This window comes from Oncorhynchus mykiss, chromosome 27, assembly GCF_013265735.2.
Source record: "Oncorhynchus mykiss isolate Arlee chromosome 27, USDA_OmykA_1.1, whole genome shotgun sequence".
Lineage (NCBI taxonomy): Eukaryota > Metazoa > Chordata > Actinopteri > Salmoniformes > Salmonidae > Oncorhynchus > Oncorhynchus mykiss.
In genome coordinates, this window is record NC_048591.1 from 24,308,426 (window position 1) to 24,325,586 (window position 17,161).

A 17,161-nucleotide genomic window follows, 5' to 3' on the forward strand; every position below is an offset into this window, starting at 1 on the left:
CGTAGCCATTTTATTAGATCTTCAGGAGCCTTGTGGCTTGGGGGTAGAAGCTGTTTAGAAGCCTCTTGGACCTAGACTTGGCGCTCCGGTACCACTTGCTGTGCGGTAGCAGAGAGAACAGTCTATGACTAGGGTGGCTGGAGTCTTTGACAATTTTTAGGGCCTTCCTCTGACACCGCCTGGTATAGAGGTCCTGGATGGCAGGAAGCTTGGCCCCAGTGATGTACTGGGCCGTTCGCACTACCCTCTGTAGTGCCTTGCGGTCGGAGGCCGAGCAGTTGCCATACCAGGCAGTGATGCAAACTTTTTAATTTTTTTAATTTTTAAATTTTTTTTATAATATGTTTATTATTTTCCAATAAAAAATAGAATAAAAAAGACGGCAATACTAACAATGACATTCATTGTACTGTTGAATGGGATGGCCAATTTAGAGGACAAAACAAAACTTAACTCACACATACACAAAATAAAACTAAATCCTATTAGGTGGTACATGTATAAGAAGACAGCATATAGTCATTACAAGCAGTGTAGTTAAGCCAAAAATAAATATTGAGTGGAGTACAGCACAGAGTAGCAGCAGATCGTCAACCCAGTTATGAAGCGGGACTAGGCCATTTATCCAGTATCGGCTGCCATATTTTGTAAAACATTGGACTTCTATTGGAGGTATTGTATCGAATCTTTTCCATATGTATTACATTCCCTAAATACCGTAACCACATTTCAAAGGTAGGTACCGTCTCCAATTTCCAAAATTGCAATATGAGCCTTTTGGCTAATAGAGTACAAAGAGAGACAGCTTTCCCTTCGTGGTTATTCCCATCAACTGTACCAAACAGAGCGATCAATGGGTCTGGGGCTAGAACTCTATCAAAGGCTCTAGATAAGTAATCAAAAATGAGAGCCCGGTAAACATGTAACTTAGGACATGTCCAGAATAAGTGGGTCAACGTCCCCTCGTCCTGCTTGCACCTCTCACACAGTGGTGAGGTGTCCGGGAATATTTTATGCAGTTTTACTTTTGAGTAATGTAACCTGTGTATCACCTTAAACTGTACAAGGTTGTGTCTGGCATTCACTGAATTGTGGTTTATATTCCTGAGAGCTTCTACCCAGTCCTCATCTGAAATTTCTGAACCAAGTTCTTGTTCCCAAGCCCTTTTAATGGTGTCTGTGGATACCTCTATGTGGGCCTGTAGCACATCATTACAGTCTAGAGACCGACCCTTTTGAATGGGGTTTGACAAGGATCAAGCTATCTAATGTAGGACTATTGGCTTCATGCCATACTGTGGGATATGTGTCCTTATGAAATTCCTGATTTGGAGGTATCTGAAAAAATGTGTTGTTGGCATGTTGAACTTTCCCTGTAATTGTTGAAATGAAGCTAACTGACCATCTATGTATAGATTACCAATTGTTGTGAGCCCCTTCTCCCTCCACTGTGAAAACACCATATCATCCAATGCAGGGTGGAAAGCATGATTCAGGCAAATCGGGCTGTCAATGTATACAGTGGGTATGTTAAGAAAATACCTAATCTGTTTCCAGATCCTAAGCGTATGACAAATGACTGGGTTAGAGTCATAAGTGGATTTTTTCACATATGATGGGCTATTAACAAGTGCAGGGAGTGAGGAACGTTGACAGGAGGCCTGCTCAATCAAAAGCCATGAAGGCATATCCTTCTGTCTCATCGCAGGTAAACTTTCCCTCCAGAAAGACACAATGTTCAGATTAGCAGCCCAATAATACAGTTTAAAGTGAGGAAGGCCAAAGCCCCCCTCTATCTTGTACTTGCATAAATGCTTATTTGAAATTCTGGCTGCCTTGTTATCCCATAAAACTGGAATTACTATTGAATCCAGTTTCTTAAAATAGCTTTGTGGTATGAAATTGGGTAGACATTGGAAGAGGTAAAGAAACCTGGGTAGGACAACCATTTTAATAGCGTTTATACGACCAACCAAGGAGATAGGCAGAGTTTTCCAAAAATCTATATTTTGTTTAAGCTGATATATTTTCATGTCCCAATTCACTTTCAATAGCTGATCAAGGTCTCGTGTCACTACAATGCCAAGGCTTGTGAACCTGTCCATCACTGTTCTAAACGGGGTAGATTGCAGAAATTGCATATCCACAGGCCGTGATATTGGCATCAACTCACTTTTTTGCCAGTTTATCTTGTAGCCAGAGAAGGAGCCAAATGTGTTTATCAAGTTAAGTAAGGGTGGAATAGAAGTTTTAGGCTTGGACAAAAACAAAAGAACATCGTCTGCATATAGGGAAATTTTGTGCTGTGTGTCCTTTATTTTAACAGAAGCTATATCGGCACATGCCCGAATGCGAGTAGCAAGGGGTTCCATGGCTATAGCGAAGAGAGCAGGCGAAATAGGGCACCCCTGTCGGCACCCCTTGAACAAGCGGAATGACTGCGATATTTCTTGTTTGGTTACCACGGACGCCATTGGGTGTGCATAAATAATTCTTATCCAATTAATAAATTCCTTTCCAAACCCGAAGTGCTCCAGAACTGACATCATATACTTTCACTCAATCCGGTCAAACGCCTTCTCTGCATCAAGAGCTATTACCACTGCCTCAACCTTATGATCGTGATACATTACGTTGAAAAGGCATCTCAAATTGTAGTATATATGTCGGCCCGGGATAAAACCTGTCTGGTCAGGGTGTATGATGTCGGAAATATATGTTTTCAATCGGTTTGCCAATATCTTTGTCAACACCTTGTTTTCTATGGGGAGTAACGACACGGGGAGATAAGACGACATCTCAATGGAATCTCTAGCTTTTTTCAAGATCAGTGCTATTGTAGCCTCATACAGTGTACAGCGGGAGTTTGGCATTTTCTTTGGATTGTTTAAACATTCGCAACATAAGTGGAGACAGACTGGTGCAGTACTTCTTATAGAATTCTATTACATATCCATCGGGCCCAGGGGCCTTGCTGTTTGGAAATTGTGCTATCGCTGTGTTAATTTCCTGCAAAGTTATCCCTGCATCGAGTGCAGAAGCTGCCCCCCTGTCTAGTTTAGGAAGTTCACATTCAGCGAGAAAGCGTTCCATAGTTTGTGGTTCAGTAGCATCGCATTTTGATTGGTATAGCTCTGAGTAAAACTGCGCAAAGCATTTATTAATATCCTGCGGATCTGTTACTATTTTACTCTTGTCTTTTTTTTGTGAATAGCCCTAGATGCCTGTACATGCCCTAGCTGTCTTGCTAATAATTTATGTGGTTTGTCACCCAGTTCAAAATAACTTTGTTGCGTTCTAGCAAGTAAAGAGCCCACCCGTTTCGAAAGGATGGTATTGTATTAATATTTTAACTTTGATCTTCTCAAGGACTATATATGAGGAATTCGCCCTAAAAACGTTCTCCTGTTCCCCTAACTCTCTTTCAATTTCTCTCAGCCTAGTATTGGCGCGTTTCTTCCTCTCTGATGTATAAGAAATAACGTAACGTCTAATCACAGCCTTTAGAGATTCCCAAAGGGTGGAGTCGTCAACATCCCCCGTGTCGTTAGTTCAGAGGAAAAAGGCAATCTGCTCCTTCAAATACTGACAAAAAGCCTCATCTTTCAACAGGTATGCGTCTAAGCTCCACGGTCGCCGACCTGTCGACATATTGTCGAGTTTCAGCACCATGGACAGAGGAGAGTGGTCCGTAATTAGAATAGGGTGAAAGGTAACCGACTCAGCTGCTGAAATTAGTTTGAAGTCCAACAAAAAATAGTCAATTCTGGAATATGATTTATGAACTGATGAAAAGGGATTATTCTTTCTGTCTGTTGGGTGCGTCAGTCTCCAAATATCGACAATGTTAAGGTTTGTCATCAATGTATTTAGACAAACACTGGCATTTGATTGTTGAAGTGACCTTGATAGCTGTTTATCTAAAAGAGGATCTAATGTACAGTTAAAGTCCCCTCCAACAATAACACTTGTATCCGAGATATTTGGTATGTCCTTAAATACCATTTGAAAAAATAATGGATCATCGAAGTTGGGTCCATATAAATTGGTTTCGAATTCAGTGTACCAGCCACAATAATATACCGACCATTAGGATTTGAAATCGAGGATGAGTAAACAAAAGGAATGTTTTTCCTTATCAGGATTGCTACCCCTCTCGCTTTTGCAAGTGATGCAAACTTAATAATGGTTTTGGAGTTGTGCCTGGCCGTGCAGTCATGAGTGAACAGAGAGTACAGGAAAGGACTGAGCACAAACCCTGAGGGGCCCCTGTGTTGAGGATCAGCGTGGCGGATGTGTTGTTACCTACCCTTACCATCTGGAGGCGGCCCGTCAGGAAGTCTAGGATCCAGTTGCAGAGGGAGGTGTTTAGTCCCAGGGTCCTTAGCTTATTGATGAACTTTGAGGGCGCTATGGTGTTGATTGCTGAGCTGTAGTCAATTAATAGCATTCTCACATAGGTGTTCCTTTTGTCTAGGTGGGAAAGGGCAGTGTGGAGTGCAATAGAGATTGTGGATCTGTTTGGGCGGTATGCAAATTGGAGTGGGTATAGGGTGTCTGGGATAATGGTGTTGATGTGAGCCATGACCAGCCCTTCAAATCACTTCATGGCTACAGACGTGAGTGCTATGGGTCGGTAGTCATTTAGGCAGGTTACCTTAGTGTTCTTGGGCACAGGCACTATGGTGGTCTGCTTAAAACATGTTGGTATTACAGACTCGGACAGGGAGAGGTTGAAAATGTCAGTGAAGACACTTGTCAGTTGGTCAGCACATGCTGGCAGTACACGTCCTGGTTATCCATCTGACCCTGCGGCCTTGTAAATGTTGACATGTTTAAAGTCTTACTCACATAGACTGCGGAGAGCGTGATCACACAGTCTTCCGGAACAGCTGGTGCTCTCATGCATGTTTCAGTGTTATTTGCCTCGAAGTGAGCATAGAAGTAGTTTAGCTCGTTTGGTAGGCTTTTGTCACTGGGCAGCTCTTGGCTGTACTTCCCTTTGTAGTCTGTAATGGTTTGCAAGCCCTGCCATATTTAACAAGCGTCAGAGTTGGTGTAGTACGATTAGAGATTAGTCCTGTATTGACGCTTTGCCTGTTTGATGGTTCGTCGGAGGGCATAGTGGGATTTCTTATTAGCTTCCGGGTTAGAGTCCTGTTCCTTGAAAGCGGCAGCTCTAGGCTTTAGCTTTAGTGCGGATGTTGCCTGTAATCCATGGCTTCTGGTTGGGGTATGTATGTACAGTCACTGTGGGGCCGACATCATCGATGGACTTATTGACGAAGCCAATGACTGAGGTGGTGTACTACTCAATGCATCGGAAGAATCCCGGAACATATTCCAGTCTGTGGTAGCAAAACAGTCCTGTAGCTTAGCATCTGCTTGATCTGACCACTTTTTATTGATCTAGTCACTGGTGCTTCCTGCTTGAATTTTTGCTTGTAAGCAGGAATCAGGAGGCTAGAATTATGGTCAGATTTGCCAAATGGAGGGCAAGGGAGAGCTTTGTATTTGTCTCTTTGTGAGGAGTAAAGGTAGTCCAGTGTTTTTTTCCCCCCTCTGGTTGCACATTTAACATGCTGATAGAAATTTGGTAAAAGATTTAAGTTTCCTTGCATTAGAGTCCCCGCCTGCTAGGAGCGCCGCCTCTGGGTGAGCGTTTTCTTATTTGCTTATGGCAGAATAGAGCTCATTCAGTGCTGTCTTAGTGCCAGCCTCAGTCTGTGGTGGTATGTAAACAGCTACAAACAATACAGATGAAAACTCTCTAGGTAGATAGAGTATCTCATGATAAGCTGTAGACCACACTATCAGGCGAGCAATAGCTCGAGACTTCCTTAGATTTCGTGCACCAGCTGTTATTTACAGAAATACGTAGTCGGCCGCCCTTGTCTTACCACATGCCACTGTTCTATCCTGCCAGTACAGCGTATAACCAGCCAGCTGTATTTGATAGTGTCGTTGTTCAGCCAAGACTCCGTGAAGCATAAGATATTACCGTTTTGAATGTCCTGTTGGTAGTTTAATCTTCCGCGTATGTCATCGATTTTATTTTCCAAAGATTGCACGTTTGCTAGCAGAATGGAAGGAAGTGGGGGTTTAGAACGTTGGACTAGTAACCGAAAGGTTGCATGGTCAAATTCCAGAGCTGACTAAGGTGAAAAATCTGTCTTCTGCCCCTGAACAAGGCAGTTAACCCACTTTTCCTAGGCCGTCATTGAAAATAAGAATTTGTTCTTAACTGACTTGCCTAGTTAAATAAAGGTACAAAAATAATTAGAATTTGATCGCTTACGAATTCTCAGAAGGCAGCCCACCCTCTGGCCCCTTTTTCTCAGCCTCATCTTCATGGAAATCACAGGGATCTTGGCCTGTTCTCGAGAAAGCAGTATATAATTCGCTTCGGGCTGAAATATTCTGCCAGTCCGTGGTAAGTAATTGCAGTCCTGATGTCCAGAAGTTATTTTCAGTCATAAGAGATGGTAGCGGCAACATTATGTACAAATAAGTTACAAACAACGCAAATAAACAAACGGAAAACACAATCGGTTGGGGACATGTAAAACGTCAGCCTTCTTCTCCGGCGCCATTTTTTTCAAGGAGTACCGGTACTGAGTCAATGTGCAGGGGTATGAGGTAGTTGAGGTAATTGATGTAATATATACATGTAGGTAGGGGTAAAAGTGACTAGGCAATCAGGATAGATAACAGAGTAGTCACAGTGTATGTGAACATTTTAAGTGTCTATGTGAGGGTGTGTGTAGCATCAATATGCATGCGTGTGTGTGTGTTGGAGTGTCAGTGTAGTATGTGTGAGTGTCTGGGTAGAGTCCAGTGAGTGTGCATAGAGCCGGTGCAAGAGAGTCAGTACAAATAAAAAGGGTGTCAATGAAAATAGTCAGAGTAGCCATTTGATTAACTGTTAAGCAATCTTACTGCTTGGGGGTAGAACCTGTTCAGGAGCCCTTATGTCCCAGACTTGACGTTCCGGTACCGCTTCGGTATCTTTTCAGCCTCCTGAGAGTGAAAAGGCGTTGTCCTGCCCTCTTCACGACTGTGTTGGTATGTTTGGACCATGTTAGGTCCATAGTGATGTGGATATCGAGGAACTTGAAGCTCTTGATCCGCTCCGCTACAGCCCCATTGATATGAATGGGTGCGTGTTCGGCCCTCCATTTCCACAGTCAGCTCCTTTTGTCTTGCTAACGTTCAGGGAAAGGTTGTTGTCCTGCCACCAAACTCCCGCGTATCTGACCTCCTCCCTATAGGCTGTCACATTGTTGTCAGTGATCAGGCCTACCACCGTTGTGTCGTTAACAAACTTAAGATGGTGTTGGAGTCGTGCACGACCTAAGCAGTCGCGGGTAAACAGGGAGTACTAAGCACGCACCCCTGAGGGGCCCCTGTGTTAAAGATCAGCATGGCGAATGTGTTGTTGCCTGCTCTCACCACCTGGGTGCGGCCCATCGGGAAGTCCAGGATCCAGTTGGAAGAGCTTAGTGGGTACTATGGTGTTGATCGCTTAGTGGGTACTATGGTGTTGATTGCTTGTCAGCCCTGTCACATCTGACGACCGTCAGAGCCAGTGTAGTAGGCTTAGTCCGCTATTGATGCTTTGATTGTTTGTCGGAGGGCGTCAATAATTTTAACGCAACAGCTTACAATGACATTCTAAATATTCTGTGTGGAACAACTTGACTGGCCTGCACATTGCCCTGACCTCAACCCTATTGAACACCTTTGGGATGAATTGGAACGCCTACTGCGAGCCAGGTGTAATTGCCCAACACCAGTGCCCGACTTCACTAATGCTCTTGTGGCTGAATTGATGCAAGTCTCCGCAGCAATGTTCCAACAACTAGTGGAAAGCCTTCCCAGAAGAGTGGAGGCTGTTATAGAAGCAAAGGGGGATCAACTCCATATTACTGTACAGTAGGTCGTTATGGCAGTGCGTGCACATCATCTTGTCTACATGATTTACTATATCATCATGACCACTTCAATTACTGTAAAAAAGTAAGGTTTGTTTACATGTGTCTGTTCAAGCCTATGGTTTTGAGAAACTAGCTAAAAATCTGGGAACATTTTGAGTGAGTAAAATAATTAGTCATTGGAAGTGACATGTTTACTATGAAGATTTTTGTATCTGCACAGCCTCAAGGCAATATCATTTTAGAAACACTTACATAAACCAACACTGAGCAAACCGAACCCTGTTAAAGAAGCTTGCAGCTAAAGTGGTCTGTTTCCCTGCTGTTCCCTGTAGTATGGGTCTGGGGGTGGATTGGTTGAAAGGTGAAGGGGCAGGGGCAGGTTGGGGGAACCCGGAGCAGGCCCAGAGAGGTTCCTCAGAGGCTGGCCTGGTCTCTTTATCTGGGTGGCTCTCTGCCCGCTCCGTGCTGCGCCTGGACGTTTCCCAGGCAGCCAGCATGTGGTGAAAAGTAGCCCCGGGATTAAATGGCAGCAGAGAGCGTGAAAGGTGATCGACTGACGGCCCATGCTGACTGAAGCCCTCTGTTCTTGGGCCCAGGCCACCACAGAGGGGGCTTTCATGGGCCTGCTGTTTCCCATAGCCTCCTCTGCCCACCACGGATCAGGAGGGGCACATGGGACAATGGAGATACCTAAGCAATGAAGCAGGTCCCAGGACCTGGCCTCTCAGCTCAGCCTGGCCCAGTTGGCCTAATCAGGTGTGGATATAATGACCCTGTTCTGAAGTTAATAAACCTTCTAAGCCTGACTCTATTGGCCTTGGTTCTAGTCTGCTACTCCTTTATCTCCCTCTGGTTTAATCAGAGGTTCCCTGTATGCGTAGTATGAGTCTTTAATCACCATAGTACAGTATGATTGAGTTCTTATGAACTTAGGAGGGTTTAATGTATAGTCACATTCCACTTCTTGCTGTAAATGTAAAGTTACGGGTGTGGAATACACTATAATGTGATGTAGAGTTGTAAATGTGACAGTTAACTTACAATGACTACATCAATACTTATCAGAAGTTCAATCAAGGCTCTACATGTATTTTCCTCCTCAAATAGTTAGACATCCTCCTCCAAACTGCTCTTCGCAATGTTTGCCATCACTCTTGTCATGTTTATAAAAAAAAATGTATACTGTTTTTAAAAGCTGTTTCAAGAAAGAACGGGCTTCCTTAACTTCAAAGACATAATTATAGTGGCAATAAGAAGATAGTTTGCCGCCAGGTTAGAAAGAGGTAATTACTTAAACACCTTGACATGTTTCAAATGGTTATGATCAAAACGTAAAGTGCTAGAGAAACCAGAAATCTGTTATGAACTGTATGATTATGAGAATGATTGTTGCTCAACCTTGTTTGTTCAAAGAGCTTAGCATTATGTTATTGAGTAGGAGGGGCAATATGGTATATGTAATAGTGATCTATTACTTTCTACTGGTGAAAGTGACATTAAAACATACAACAACTTCAACACATAAAAAAACACTATCAGCGATGCCAAGGCAGTTCCTAATGTCTCTCAGCTCTAATCCTCTGCAGTCAGTCAGTCAGTCAGTCTGGGACAAGCCTAAACCCCAAGGTGTGGCCAGGCTGGGCTCCCCCAGCACCAGATGACACAGCAGAGCAGCACTCTAGAAGTAGTGGGATTAATGGCTGATCAACAAATGTGGCTCAGCCTGGCACTTTGATGCAGGCAGCTTCTACTGAGATGGAGTCCGTTTCCCTTCCGTCTATCCCCGAGTCCTCATTACCCTTTTGTTACTCTGCTGTTAGCCAGCCACAGAGATACACATCACCACCCTCTGTAATGTAAATAAATAGTGCTGCACTGCACATACTACCTAAATGCAGCCTTTATTTCAGTCATTTTTATGTTTTTAATGGACCTTTAGTTCTTCCGTATGTACCTGTATTTTAAGCACAGGTTAGTTACGCAACTGTTCAGCAAAAGATCACTGTACAACAAATCGTGCATATAGCCTCTCAGCTGGACTACTGTAACATTTTCTTCTGTAGAAAGCTCAGACTGACAAGTAATTGTTCTTTCCATGGATAAAAGACCTTTGAAACATAATACTTCTGCTGTCCCAGCAAATTGCTCTTTTTCAGAATACAGAACTAATGGATTATACATTTAATGCCATATAGACCCATTGATGTATGAGTCCGGTCTGCTTTAACCCCTGGGATATGTGGGACACTATTCAAATAAATTACTATAAAAATCAAACTTTCATGAAATCACACATGCAAGATAGCAAATTAAAGCTACACTTGTTGTGAATCCAGCCAACGTCAAATTTCAAAAAGGCTTTTCGGCGAAAGCAAACGATGCTATTATCTGAGGATAGCACCTCCGTAAACAAAGAGAGAAAAGCATATTTCAACCCTGCTGGCGCGACACAACGCAGAAGTAAAAATATAATTAATGTCCTACCTTTGACGAGCTTCTTTTGTTGGCACTCCAATATGTCCCATAAACATCACAAATGGTCCTTTTGTTCGATTAATTCCTTTGATATATATATCCAAAATGTTCATTTATTTGGCGTGTTTGATCCAGAAAAACACCGGTTCCAACTTGCGCAATGTGACTACAAAATATCTCAAAAGTTACCTGTAAACTCTGCCAAAACATTTCAAACTACTTTTGTAATAGAACTTTAGGTATTTCTTTAACGTAAATAATCGATAACATTGAAGATGGGATGATCTGTGTTCAATACAGGAGGAAAACAAACTGTAGCTAGCTTTCTGGTCACGCGCCTCTATCTAACAGTACACTTCAAGTGACCCTCATTCAAGTTGACCGTACTTCCTCATTACACAAAGGAAAAACCTCAACCAATTTCTAAAGACCGTTGACATCCAGTAGAAGCGATAGGAACTGCAAGAAGGTCCCTTAGAAATCTGGATTCCCAATGAAAACTCATTTAAAAGAGTGACCTCAAAAAAACTATCTGAATGGTTTGTCCTCGGGGTTTCGCCTGATAAATAAGTTCTGTTATACTCACAGACATGATTCAGACAGTTTTAGAAACTTCAGAGTGTTTTCTATCCAAATCTACTAATCATATGCATATCTTATCTTCTGGGGATGTGTAGCAGGCAGTTGAATTTGGGCATGCATTTCATCCGGACGTAAAAACACTCCTCAGCGCACAGTGGTCATTTTGGAGTGTCTTGGGAGCCTTTTAAGCAGGTTGTGCAATAACCTTCATCAAGGGACATCTTGGTTAAACTTAACCTAATAGCCTGTTTACCTAACCCAGTTTAGAGTTAAATCTTGGTGTTTGTTTAAAATAATAAAAGCCCCACCTTGTGGTAATTTGATTTTGGAAAGACTTTTATTTACTAGCCACTTTGGTTAACATTATTGGCATATATAATGACATGTAATGGGCATAGCCTCATACCTCAGAGCAGTGCCATTGTGAATGGAGAATGCCAATATCTAAAGGCAATATGACTCATTTGACAAATCCATCATTCTCTGTTGCCAGACTGGGCAGGAGCAGAACATAGCTTACAGGCCTTTGACAGGGTTGTCTCTTTTTGTGTAAACAAGAATGATTATTCTACTGCTATGGTTTCACTTATGTTTTCCAACAGGATCTGGCACCTCTGTTTTGGACTGTTTAGTTCCAGAACCATTTGCCAGGATCCAGTACCTCTCGTGGCATGAAGAATCATTTTAGACACACCTACTCATTCCAGGGTTTTTCTTATTTTTTTTATGTTCTACATTGTAGAATAAGTGAAGACATCATTACTATGAAATAACACACATGGAATTATGTAGTAGCCAAAAAAAGTGATTAAACAAATCTAAATATATTTGAGATTCTTCAAAGTAGCCACCCTTTGCCTTCATGACAGCTTTGCACACTCTTGGCATTCTCTCATCCAGCTTCATGAGGTAGTCACCTGGAATGCATTTCAATTAACAGGTGTGCCTTGTTAAAAGTACATTTGTGGAATTTATTTCCTTAATGCTTTGAGCCAATCAGTTGTGTTGTGACAAGGTAGGGGTGCTATACAGAAGATAACCCTATTTGGTAAAAGACCAAGTCCATATTATGGCAAGAACAGCTCAAATAAGCAAAGAGAAACAAAAGTCCACCATTACTTTAAGACATGAGGGTCAGTCAATGTGGAACATTAAAAGAACTTTGAATGTTTTTTCAAGTGCAGTCACAAAAACTATCAAGCGCTTTGATGAAACTGTCTCTCATGAGGACCGCCACAGGAAAGGAAGACCCAGAGTTACTTCTGCTGCAGAGAATAAGTTCATTAGAGTTCACTGAGCCTCAGATTGCAGCTGAAATAAATGCTTTACGGAGTTCAAGTAACAGACACATCTCAACATCAACTGTTCAGAGGAGACTACGTGAATCAGGCCTTCATGGTTGAATTGCTGCAAAGAAACCAGTACTAAAGGACACCAATAAGAAGAGACTTGCTTTGGCCAAGAAATACGAGCATTAGACTGGTGTAAATCTGTCCTTTTGGTCTGATGAGTCCAAATGTGAGATTTTTGGTTCCAACCACCGTGTCTTTGTTAGACGCAGAGTAGGTGAACGGATGATCTCCGCATGTGTGGTTCCCACTATGAAGCATGGAGAAGGTGTGATGGTGAGGGGGTGCTGTGCTACTGACACTGTCAGTGATTTTTTTTTAGAATTCAAGACACACTTCACCAGCATGGCTACCACAGCATTCTGCAGCAATACGCCATCCCATCTGGTTTGCGCTTAATGGGACTATCATTTGTTTTTCAACAGGATAATGACCCAACACACCGCCAGGCTGTGTAAGGGCTATTTGACCGAGGAGAGTGATGGAATGCTGCAGCAGATGACCTGGCCTCCACAATTACCCGACCTCAACCCAATTGAGGTGGTTTGGGATGACTTAGACCGCAAGTGCTCAGCTTCAACTGAAGCTAGCCAGCTAACTACCAGCTATCAGTCAGCAAACCATTGCCAGTGGTCATCAGCTAACCTTCAGCTCGGAAAGCTCTCGTCAGTTCGAACAACGTGACTCTAACCAGAGCCTAACGGACCTGTTATTTTTATCCCCGGATTCCTACCGGAAATTGAACATTTTCATCTGGATCTTCACAACTAGCTAACCGCAATCCCGGATGACTACTGGCTAGCGTTTCCATCCCAGAGCAAGCACCAATTAGCTTGAAGCTAGCCCAGCCAGGGCTCCTGTGCTACCACCGAAGTATACTCCTGGGCTACAATATCCGGACCCCATCTACAGCCGGTATGGGGCATGGAACCCCGCAGATCCCCTACAGCCGGAATACCGACATAATCTGCCCGTGGACTCCAATAGGCCCCTCAGGCACGAAGCTCGCTGAAGGTCCATTATGCTAACCAGCTAGGCCTGCTAGCTATCTAGACTTACTTGGTACCCTACTAATTCCACGACTGGTCTATCGACGTCACCGCACGAAGAGGCAAAAACAGACTTACCCCCATCGTGACGTACCCCAAAGGCTAACTTTCTAGCCCCTGCTATCTGCTTGCTTGCTAACCCGGTCTGCTAACTGCCAGCTTGCCGGGCCCGGTCTGCTAACTGCTAGCTTGCCTGACCGGTCTGCTAACTGCTAGCCCTTGCTAACTGCTAGCCTCTGCCGAATGCTTGCTAACCCGGCCTGCTAACTGCTAGCTTGCCCCGGTCTACTAACTGCTAGCTGCCGGCCCCGGCCCGCTAACTGCTAGCTCACCTGACCGGTCTGTAACTGCTAGCTCATGCTAACTGCTTGCTTGCTAACCCAGCCTGCTAACTGCTAGCTTGCCTCGGTCTACTAGCTGCTAGCTTGTTTAACCCCGGCCTACTAACTGTTAGCTTGTTAGCCTGCTAACTATCTGAATCGCCGTGTCCCCAGCAGCCCAACCACTCACTGGACCCATATGTTCACTTGGCTACGCATGCCTCTCTCTAATTTTTTATTTTATTTTTTTATTTCACCTTTATTTAACCAGGTAAGCTAGTTGAGAACAAGTTCTCATTTGCAACTGCGACCTGGCCAAGATAAAGCATAGCAGTATGAGCAGACAACACAGAGTTACACATGGAGTAAACAATTAACAAGTCAATAACACAGTAGAAAACAAAGGGGGAGTCTATATACAATGTGTGCAAAAGGCATGAGGTAGGCGAATAATTACAATTTTGCAGATTAACACTGGAGTGATAAATGATCAGATGGTCATGTACAGGTAGAGATATTGGTGTGCAAAAGAGCAGAAAGGTAAATAAATAAAAACAGTATGGGGATGAGGTAGGTGAAAATGGGTGGGCTATTTACCAATAGACTATGTACAGCTGCAGCGATCGGTTAGCTGCTCAGATAGCTGATGTTTGAAGTTGGTGAGGGAGATAAAAGTCTCCAACTTCAGCGATTTTTGCAATTCGTTCCAGTCACAGGCAGCAGAGTACTGGAACGAAAGGCGGCCAAATGAGGTGTTGGCTTTAGGGATGATCAGTGAGATACACCTGCTGGAGCGCGTGCTACGGATGGGTGTTGCCATCGTGACCAGTGAGCTGAGATAAGGCGGAGCTTTACCTAGCATGGACTTGTAGATGACCTGGAGCCAGTGGGTCTGGCGACGAATATGTAGCGAGGGCCAGCCGACTAGAGCATACAAGTCGCAGTGGTGGGTGGTATAAGGTGCTTTAGTGACAAAACGGATGGCACTGTGATAGACTGCATCCAGTTTGCTGAGTAGAGTGTTGGAAGCCATTTTGTAGATGACATCGCCGAAGTCGAGGATCGGTAGGATAGTCAGTTTTACTAGGGTAAGCTTGGCGGCGTGAGTGAAGGAGGCTTTGTTGCGGAATAGAAAGCCGACTCTTGATTTGATTTTCGATTGGAGATGTTTGATATGAGTCTGGAAGGAGAGTTTGCAGTCTAGCCAGACACCTAGGTACTTATAGATGTCCACATATTCTAGGTCGGAACCATCCAGGGTGGTGATGCTAGGCGGGCATGCGGGTGCAGGCAGCGATCGGTTGAAAAGCATGCATTTGGTTTTACTAGTGTTTAAGAGCAGTCGGAGGCCACGGAAGGAGTGTTGTATGGCATTGAAGCTTGTTTGGAGGTTAGATAGCACAGTGTCCAATGACGGGCCGAAAGTATATAGAATGGTGTCGTCGGCGTAGAGGTGGATCAGGGAATCGCCCGCAGCAAGAGCAACATCATTGATGTATACAGAGAAAAGAGTCGGCCCGAGAATTGAACCCTGTGGCACCCCCATAGAGACTGCCAGTGGACCGGACAGCATGCCCTCCGATTTGACACACTGAACTCTGTCTGCAAAGTAATTGGTGAACCAGGCAAGGCAGTCATCCGAAAAACCGAGGCTACTGAGTCTGCCGATAAGAATATGGTGATTGACAGAGTCGAAAGCCTTGGCAAGGTCGATGAAGACGGCTGCACAGTACTGTCTTTTATCGATGGCGGTTATGATATCGTTTAGTACCTTGAGTGTGGCTGAGGTGCACCCGTGACCGGCTCGGAAACCAGATTGCACAGCGGAGAAGGTACAGTGGGATTCGAGATGGTCAGTGACCTGTTTGTTGACTTGGCTTTCGAAGACCTTAGATAGGCAGGGCAGGATGGATATAGGTCTGTAACAGTTTGGGTCCAGGGTGTCTCCCCCTTTGAAGAGGGGGATGACTGCGGCAGCTTTCCAATCCTTGGGGATCTCAGACGATATGAAAGAGAGGTTGAACAGGCTGGTAATAGGGGTTGCGACAATGGTGGCGGATAGTTTCAGAAATAGAGGGTCCAGATTGTCAAGCCCAGCTGATTTGTACGGGTCCAGGTTTTGCAGCTCTTTCAGAACATCTGCTATCTGGATTTGGGTAAAGGAGAACCTGGAGAGGCTTGGGCGAGGAGCAGCGGGGGGGGCGGGGCTTTTGGCCATTACTGTTCTGGTTAGTGATTACTGTCTTAATTCACTGTAGAGCCTCTAGCCCTGCTCAATATGTCTTAACCAACCATGTTGTTCCACCTCCTACATATGCGATGACATCACCTGGTTTAAACATCTCTAGAGACTATCTCTCTCTCTCTCTTCATTACTCAATGCCTAGGTTTACCTCCAATGTACTCACATCCTACCTTACCTTTGTCAGTACACTATGCCTTGAATCTATGCTATCGTGCCCAGAAACCTGTTCCTTTTACTCTCTGTTCTGAATGTGCTAGACGGCCAGTTCGTATAGTCTTTAGCCGTACCCTTATCCTACTTCTCCTCTGTTCCTCTGGTGATGTGGAGGTTAATCCAGGTCCTGCTGTGCCTAGCTCCACTCCCACCCCCAAGGTGCTCTCATTTGTTGACTTCTGTAAATGTAAAAGCCTTGGTTTCATGCATGTTAACATTAGAAGCCTACTCCCTAAGTTTGTTTTACTCACTGCTTTAGCACACTCTGCCAACCCAGATGTCTTAGCCGTTTCTGAATCCTGGCTTAGGAAAACCACCAAAAACCCTGAAATCTCCATTGCTAACTATAACTTTTTCTGACAAGATAGAACTGCCAAAGGGGGTGGTGTTGCAATCTACTGCAAAGATAGCCTTCAGAGTTCTGTATTACTATCTAAGTCTGTACCCAAACAATTTGCGCTTCTACTTCTAAAAATTCACCTTTCCAGAAACAAGTCTCTCACTGTTGCCGCTTGTTATAGACCTCCCTCTGCCCCCAGCTGTGCCATCGATACCATATATGAATTGATTGCCCCCCATCTATCTTCTGAGCTCGTGCTACTAGGTGACCTAAACTGGGACATGCTTAACACCCCGGCCATCCTAGAAACTAAGCTTGATGCCCTCAATCTCACACAAATTATCAATGAACCTACCAGGTACAACCCCAAATCAGTAAACACGGGCCCCCTCATAGATGTCATCCTAACTAATTTGCCCTCGAAATACACCTCTGCTGTTTTCAATCAAGATCTCAGCGATCACTGCCTCATTGCCTGCATCCGTAATGGGTCTGCGACCAAACGACCACCCCTCACTGTCAAACGCTCCCTGAAACACTTCTGCGAGCAGACCTTTCTAATCGACCTGGCCGGGGTATCCTGGAATGACATTGACCTCATCCCGTCAGTAGATGATGCCTAGCTAGTCTTTAAAAGTGCCTTCCTCACCA

General features: G+C 44.2%; 1 protein-coding gene across 3 annotated transcripts in view; it reads left to right on the forward strand.

The window, feature by feature from the left end:
* The window catches only part of mipepa (mitochondrial intermediate peptidase a), a 46,795-nt gene that overhangs the window by 23,111 nt on the left and 6,523 nt on the right, over positions 1-17,161 (forward strand). The window contains exon 19 of one of the 3 annotated variants that reach the window (XM_021588189.2): positions 3,613-3,712. The exons of the other annotated variants lie outside the window; for them this stretch is intronic. Within the exon in view, the coding sequence (XP_021443864.1) occupies positions 3,613-3,695 (83 nt within the window). The 3' untranslated portion in view covers positions 3,696-3,712. The remainder of the gene's footprint in view (positions 1-3,612; positions 3,713-17,161) is intronic. 3 annotated transcript variants of the gene reach the window in all.